This window comes from Acanthochromis polyacanthus, chromosome 3 (assembly GCF_021347895.1).
Source record: "Acanthochromis polyacanthus isolate Apoly-LR-REF ecotype Palm Island chromosome 3, KAUST_Apoly_ChrSc, whole genome shotgun sequence".
Lineage (NCBI taxonomy): Eukaryota > Metazoa > Chordata > Actinopteri > Pomacentridae > Acanthochromis > Acanthochromis polyacanthus.
In genome coordinates this window covers 16,978,716-16,986,305 of record NC_067115.1, presented here as the reverse complement: position 1 = coordinate 16,986,305, position 7,590 = coordinate 16,978,716, and the positions used below count along the sequence as shown (strand labels likewise).

Genomic DNA, 7,590 nt, shown 5'->3' with positions numbered 1-7,590 from the left:
TTGCGTTTTGATTTGACTGCATGAGTTCAGCTTTAAATAGTCAATGATCATCCCAGTTGTAGTCACTTAAAATTAGTAAAATAAAATAAAACAAAATAAGAAAACTGGTTGAAGGAGTTAAATATTATTCGCCCTGTTTAAATGTCAGCTAATGCTTTTTTTATTACGTGAAAGAGAAAATATAAAATCGACCAAATTGCTGTAATTTATACAATAGTTACTGGTTTTGGCCTCGCTGGGATTTGAAGCCAGCAGTAAAAGAGAAAATTGATGCTGCTGCCTTGGTTTTCTTTCTGCTCAGATATACTGCATCACAGCTTTGGCTGCTAAGAGCGTATGAGATTGTGGTGACATTCTTCGGTTTGTGAATGAGACCACAGAGTAGCCACACAAAGTTCCTCGTCCCCAGTGCTCAACCTAACTCGCCCACTCGCATTGTCTCGAGACTTTCCTCAAGAATGTGGATTTCTATGGCCGATGGCAAGCCAGATGAAATTGCCGATGCATTGTCACCTCTTGCGGTTTTTCTCCTTAACAATCTCTATTGGCAATAGAGTTGAAGAGGAACCCTCTCAATGAAAACATCTGTTTTTGGAGATACTGGAGTGGTAGACAACGTTATAGATGCTGTTTAAAAGAATTTAGCTAGTATCTGCATATGAAGAGACATTATTTAAAAATTAAGTTCCCACCACTGCTGACGAATGAGAGCAGCCCGGTCTTGTTTGAGTCAAAAAAAGGAGCAGCCGTAACACCGCAGGACACTCCATCACCCTGATTGCTTTTTTACGGCCCCAAAAAGAAGCCATGATGAATGCAATTTGCTTCCTTTACTTTAGCACGGCAAGAATATTTCCCTCATTACCCAACGTTCAAACACGGGGCACTCCGATGCCACAAGAGGAAGTGGCTTTGGCAGAAAATGTCAAACCAACGTTTAAGTGCAGCATTGAAACCAGTCTGATGTGGACTGGATCAACTTGTTAAGTCAAATGAAAGGTCAAAGATATTTTCCACTGCAGTGGGCAACACAAATAACTGCCACTTTAAACTGCTGGTAAATACAGAGTGCCATGCTGGTCACCTTATGTGAGGAACAAATTGAAATGTAGAAGTTAAAATGTTACCTCTTGCTTCTTGCAGAAATGATGACTACATTTCCCGACAGAATATTCCTCTCTTACATCTAACATCCGCTTGCTTGAGGTGGAGATCTCTAGCACAATATTTCACTCTTCACTTGCCAATTTTAGACAAGAAAGGTGTGAGTAAAGCGCTGTGATGTCGCTCAGAGTAGCTCTCACTTGTCCCCATCGACGCTCTCGTCATGTCAGCAAAGTGTCCATCCAGTTGAGGCCTGGAGCTGCAGGTCTTTGTGCTGCCTTTGACACATCTCACAGGGATTGGGTTCCACGGCCCACTCACTCCTCTAAATGATGTGTTTGTTTGTCAGAGGGCCTGTCTACAGTGGGGGAATTCACATAATGTTGATGGAAGACGAACATCAGCTCACCTGGAATCACAAAAGCTCGAGAAAACTCATTAAAATTTGGTTTCCGAGTGCCTCTGAGCACAAAATGTGCTTCTTTAAAGCCTACAACTGCTTTCTTTCGTTGCTTATTGTGCCACCACTTTGCCCTTTTGCACTTTCTGGTTTCATCGAAGCATGAGTGTACTGGAAATGGCCTGGCGCAAGCATGTGAAAAAAAAAAGTTTTCATTTCTGGTGCCAGCTGAGGGGAAAGTGCTTCCCATCGCGCTCACATCGACCTTGAAGAGCAGATCTGCTTTCAAACTCACTAACACCTTCTGACACAGTTCACTCGCCTGCATGCTGTTACAGAAATGTCTTTTGTGGCAGGGGAGAGGGAGGCCCAGAGCTAAATACACTGCACCAAAACACCAGGGGAGGAGAGGTAACTATGCTTCTCGTGTAGATTTATCTCTGGGTGTACCTGTATCAGATGAATCTCTATATGAGTCCGTGCACTCTGCAGCCCCGGCTCTCATCCCCTTCTTGCACGGCAGTATGGAGATGAGATAGAGTAAAGGGGTGCACATTCATTGGGGTTTAAACGCAAACCAGCTGGGTGACGAGAGGCGTGTGAGGAGACAGAGGGCCGGTTTTGTCAGATAGGAAATGAAGCAGCGGACTCAACATCAGGATTTACTCAAGTCGAATCATCAACCAAAAAAAGTCATGCCTCTCACCTGATGAGAGGTAAATTGCTCTTTGCACCTGAGGGCTTTCAAGAGGGCCAAACATCAGTGATCTCAATAAAGAATTTTGTCAGTCACACACCGTTTATCCTCCAGTTGCATGGCAGTCATGCTCAGTCATATGAGATACAGCTGTAAAACACAACCAATTATGTGTGGTTCCTTAACCAGACAAGTCTAATAGATGAATTATTCATTGTTTCACCCAGCCAGGTGATTAATCGTGAAGGGGGCGAGTAAAGTAATTTGGTGGAAAAGTTCTCGGTCAATCGTCTCACTAATCCACCTCTTGTGTATCTGATAGTGTTGATGACTGTGGAGTTCTCAGTGGGGTCTTGTGTTGGGTTGGAGGCCGCAGTGTGTCGCTGACACATTTAATGAGCTCTCAGCTTGTTGAGAGAGAAGAATTCAGATGATAAGCTTTCTTAAATTCGAGGAAGTTTTGCATCTCCTGTTGCAAAATTGTCCTAGGAGATGCACTTCAACCTATGGATACAAGTATATTTGCTCAGCTGTATGTATAATTTGGGTGTTTTATGCTCCGAGTGCTTTAATTGCAAAACAAATCTCTAAAATGTGATTTATCATTTATCTGACTGTCTAAATGTCCAGTAAAAGCTGCCTGTGTGCTCATTCAGCTCTAATAGTTCTAATGATGTAATAACTGGCAAAATGAGATCTTTATGCAACTATTTTTGACATTTTGACACAAAACATGCAGGACTTTTACTTGGAACAGACTGGATTTTAAACTGTGGTTTATAGTAAGTCAAAGAATCTACACACTGACTGACTTTATGAACTTTCATAAAGTTGCAAAATGTCAGAAAAGTGGTGTCTAGTCATTCCAGCATATACAAGTGCTGCATAATAATGACATATATGGAGAAAAAAATCCGCTGATTCTTTACAGTTAACATCCATCCATCCATCCTCTATACACCACTTTATCCTCATTAGGGTCGCGGGGGGTGCTGGAGCCTATACAGTTAACATAATTACATTAAATTACCTTTAAAAAAATTCCTGCACTTCTTCTGAATCCAAGACAGTATGATGTGATGTTATTGCTGCTGCAGATGTTACAATCACACAATAAAACACGTCCACATGAATTAAATTAAACGTCACCAGCTTTAACTGTACATGTGAAACAGTTAACTGTCAGCCCTGCTTCCTCCTTCCAGCTTCCACGCAGCGAACTATGAAATATTTGGAGGACAATTGGTTAAGTGGAGTTAACCGTTGCCTTTTCTCCCTGAGGTATCTTCCTTTTTGATCCTGCCGAGCCTGGCGCCTTGCAAAACACAACTTGTCTGGCTTATTAAATAGTATGACCTGGAGAAAAGAAAAACGCCTGTTGCTTCTCCACTGAGGCCATTGTGAAGGAGAAGAGCTCCTGACAGGCCTTAAATTGCTGTAACGCTGTGTGACCAACAGTCATACCTAATCAATTTCTATCCTGGCTGCGCACGTTTTCTTATCGGATGCGATTTTCTTTTTAGCTGATTTGCTCGTTTAATTCTACACTCATTTATTTCTAATTACTTCTACTGTTTATTTACTTACAGATGCAGTTTACCGTGTTGAATTTTATTATCCGAATTAACGATTTTTTTTTAAATTCTCTCATCTCCTCTGAAAGTATTAGTTTGGTATTTGCATGTGACTCCTCAGCTGCTGCTCAGCTTTACAGTGAGACAGCAATTCACGGGACAGAGCCGATGGAAGTGCTCTGCTAATGGATGTAAATGGTCAAGAGAGTCCTCCCCACTGGTTAATTGCGCTAAAATTGGTCTAAGCTACTTTGTGAGAGCCATCAATGGCCCCGCACCGCATGGGGTCTGTATGATTAACGTCTCCTTCCTTTCAAAGACCTCTTGATGTTCTCTTGGAAGGCAGCGGGCCAATCAAAACCACACTAGGAGACGTCACGGGGCCAAATCCAGGAGCTGATTGGTGGGAGCAGGTAGAGGGAACAGCCTCTGTCCTTTTATAGACGATCCCTTCCAGCGCGTAAAAGCTACTGGGCACCGCTGACAGCGCAAAGACGCACATTGGACACTGTACACCTCAGCCACACGATTCCTCTGAACGGGCCAGACGGAGGTGCATGGCCCCATCCCCTTGTGTCATGATGAATCCTGTGCAGGGGTCGCCGTCCCAAGACGCCAAACAGCTTCATCAAAAGGAAGAGACGGATACGGAGGGAGAGGAGCTTCAGCCCAAAGACATGACAACTGAAAAAGGATACAAACTCCAGCGGAGCAGCCTCCCGTTCAGCGTCGAGTCCCTGATTTCCAAGAAGACCACCTGTCGGACTTCTTACTCTCCCGCAGATTTAACTCTGGTGCTGCCCAAGCCCGTGGCCGGACAGGGCGCGCAGTTCTCCCCAAGGACTTTTTACGCGGAGAGGAAGACTTCCGCGGAGAGCTCGCAGGGTGTTTCCAGTAGCTCCACTGAGGACAGTTCGCAGTTTTGTGAGAAAGATCAGAGCACTTGGTTCCAGACGTCCTCCTTTTCTACACCTCCTCGTAAGTCCGTCCCTCCACTGTTACCAGACACAAGAATACACTGATTTATTATTAGTACTCGAGGCTAAAGGAATATGAAGTTCAACTACAACTGAAGTTCACTGTAATATCCATTTTATGTTATAACGTCATGGACTGTGCGTAAAATTCGTTTTTACGCACTTGTACTATGCTGTTTCTTACAATAAATCCTGTGCCACCTATCATGTGAATCACCTATTTGGTTGTTGACTTTATTCTTTGTCATATTTGTTCTTACATTTTTATATATGTCTTAATATATTTATACAGAAGTAAAATATAGACGCTGAACTTAAACTATGTGGATAATACGCAATTAAACGTTAAAATTCATATTTGCAGGACGCAATGTAATGTCTGTGATGCGGCTAAACACAGAAGGTCATTTTGTCAACAAAAACATAAATTTAAAACCTATTTATTGGCATGTGTTTGCTTGCATTTAGTTTCTGTTTGCTCGCCAAAGCTCATGTGTCCACCTGCTGTGATAATCCTCAGCTGAAGCTTGAACTTATTCTAACAATTGCTGTTTTCTTTGCAATCTTTCTGTAACAGGGAGCTCAAGTCCAACTCAGTGTACTTTAAGGAAACACAAAAACAACAGGAAACCTCGCACGCCCTTCACTACCTCCCAGCTCCTGGCGCTGGAACGCAAGTTTCGCCAGAAGCAGTACCTCTCCATCGCCGAGAGAGCCGAGTTCTCCAACTCGCTCAACCTGACGGAGACTCAGGTCAAAATATGGTTCCAGAACAGGAGGGCCAAAGCCAAGAGACTGCAGGAGGCCGAGTTGGAGAAGTTTAAACTGGCCTCCAAACCAGTCCTGCCCGCCTTCGCGCTGCCTTTCCCCCTCGGAGCGCACATGGGCTCTCCAACGTGGGGCCAGTCGAACGCGTTCCCGAGGCCCAGTCTGCCTGTCCCAGGACTCTTCAGTGGACCCGTCACTTATGGGATGTACTATTTGTCTTAGTATTCCTGTACGTGCGTGTGCGTGTGTGTGAAAGAGACTCTGACCATGGTTGCAAACACTTATGAGTGAGGACGGTGCGTCTTGTGGCCCACATCTCGGAAAAAAACACATCTTCGTATTTTCACTTTGGAATTTAGATTTTTCCTTAAAACTCCAATTTAAAGATACAGTTTCTTCTAAACTCCAATTTGGAGATGAGATTTTCTCTAAACTCCGAAAGTGAAGTAATTTAAAAAGGTGCCTTCAGATTTTATTGTATAAATATGTGCGACATCGAAATGCGTCACTTGCTCTCCTCATTTCTGTCCAGTTCTGTGGATTGTGGATTCACAGGCATAAATTACTTCTCCAAAACTACATATCAGGTTTTAAATGACATGCCTTAAACACTTCATTCTGGTTCATCCGCAGTGCTCCGCAGTGGTTTGTGAAACTGGACATTTAAAAGTGTCCATGGAATGAAGGCAATAATCCACTAAAGCGGAGGAAGGATCCTTAAAGCAACAGAAAAGTACTTAATCGGTGCCTTAAGACCACGCAGTGTCTTTATTATCACTTGAAGTATTTCTCTTCATCCGGCTTTGACTGTTTTCTGTAATTCTCGGGTAAAAAAAGCAGTTTCCCTGCGTTTTTAGTGTTTCCTCAAAGCAGTTCTATTTCTATATTTTGTAAAAAGGGGACAAAATTATATTTTAGAATAATACACGTATTAGTATTTTTTCGTTTTTGTTTTTTTACTCTCACAACGTGGCCTTTAAGGGAGTGTTATTAGATATTTTTTGAGGAATTTTGCTGTAAATGTAAATAAAATGTGTAGTGTTCACAAAAGCCTGCAGCCTCTGAACAGCAGGAAAAGTGGTATTTATTAAATATCTTTGTATCTGTACTGTGTACATACATCAGTCTATCTAAATGTTCAGTTACTTGTAAAAACTGATTTTAGTAAATAAACATTATACAAGACCTGAAAGTGGCTGACTCTTTCTAAAACCTTTTCTCACTGTTTTCCCTTTTTTTATTCCTATTATTGACTGTGGTATTTTGAACAGCAAAAAATATGACTGTATTAAAGGTTGCCCATCCAGATCATGTTAGATTTTTTTCTTTGCATTAGAAACATTCACAGCCTGACCGACATTTCCTATTTAATTGTTAGTATCTAATTTAAGAATTGCTAAATAACACTGTGATTTTTCCAGTCTGGTGCCTTTTGCTTGACCTGCTTTACATTAAAATGTATAATCTGTGGTATGAATTATGCATTTAATATTTTAAAGGGAAATTTTCAGATATGTTTCAATTGGAACCTGGTATTCAATCCACAATTCTGTACAACTCTTAGCTCTTTTTGCATGTCTTCTTTGAGACAGTGCACATTATTTTTTTATTTTTCATAAAAATAGATGAAAAACACATTTTATCCAACTTATTTTGTCGTTTCACAGCTTTAACAGACCAGGCAAATATTTATTGTAGCCTGGCAATAGTGCAACAGGAACACATGACAACACATATGCACACCTCTCAGGTAAAATGTGAAACAATTTCACAACTAATTTATTTAAAATAGCATTCATGTAATGTACTTGTGAGATTATTTGCATCTTTGCATTTCTTTGTTTCAGTTGAACAGCGTAAGTATTGCAGGAGAAACACAAATGACCCGCTTTTTTATGCTGCTGAAAATAACCTTTTAGTGGCAACTCCGATTTGGAAAGTGGTGGGTTTTGTTTATTTGCAATTATTGCCGGTTGGTGCGCACTTTAACGTTGTATTGTAGACTAATTATATCAAGATAAGCAAATGTTTAAATCAAAATTATCTTATTTTAAAAGAATAACAATAATG

At 41.4% G+C, this 7,590-nt stretch overlaps 1 protein-coding gene across 1 annotated transcript; it reads left to right on the top strand.

The window, feature by feature from the left end:
- Positions 1 to 3,878: 3,878 nt before the first annotated feature.
- On the top strand, positions 3,879 to 6,705 carry LOC110948060 (homeobox protein MSH-C-like). The gene is made up of 2 exons (XM_022189434.2): positions 3,879 to 4,753; positions 5,330 to 6,705. Exons 1-2 carry the CDS (start codon positions 4,333 to 4,335, stop codon positions 5,740 to 5,742), a joined length of 834 nt encoding a protein of 277 aa, XP_022045126.1. The 5' UTR covers positions 3,879 to 4,332; the 3' UTR covers positions 5,743 to 6,705.
- Positions 6,706 to 7,590: the final 885 nt, after the last annotated feature.

Coding starts and splice junctions, on each gene's coding strand:
- LOC110948060 (XM_022189434.2), top strand. CDS start 4,333: ATGGCCCCATCCCCTTGTGTCATGATGAATCCTGTGCAGGGGTCGCCG. Junction 4,754..5,329: donor CTCCTTTTCTACACCTCCTC/GTAAGTCCGTCC, acceptor TTTCTGTAACAG/GGAGCTCAAGTCCAACTCAG.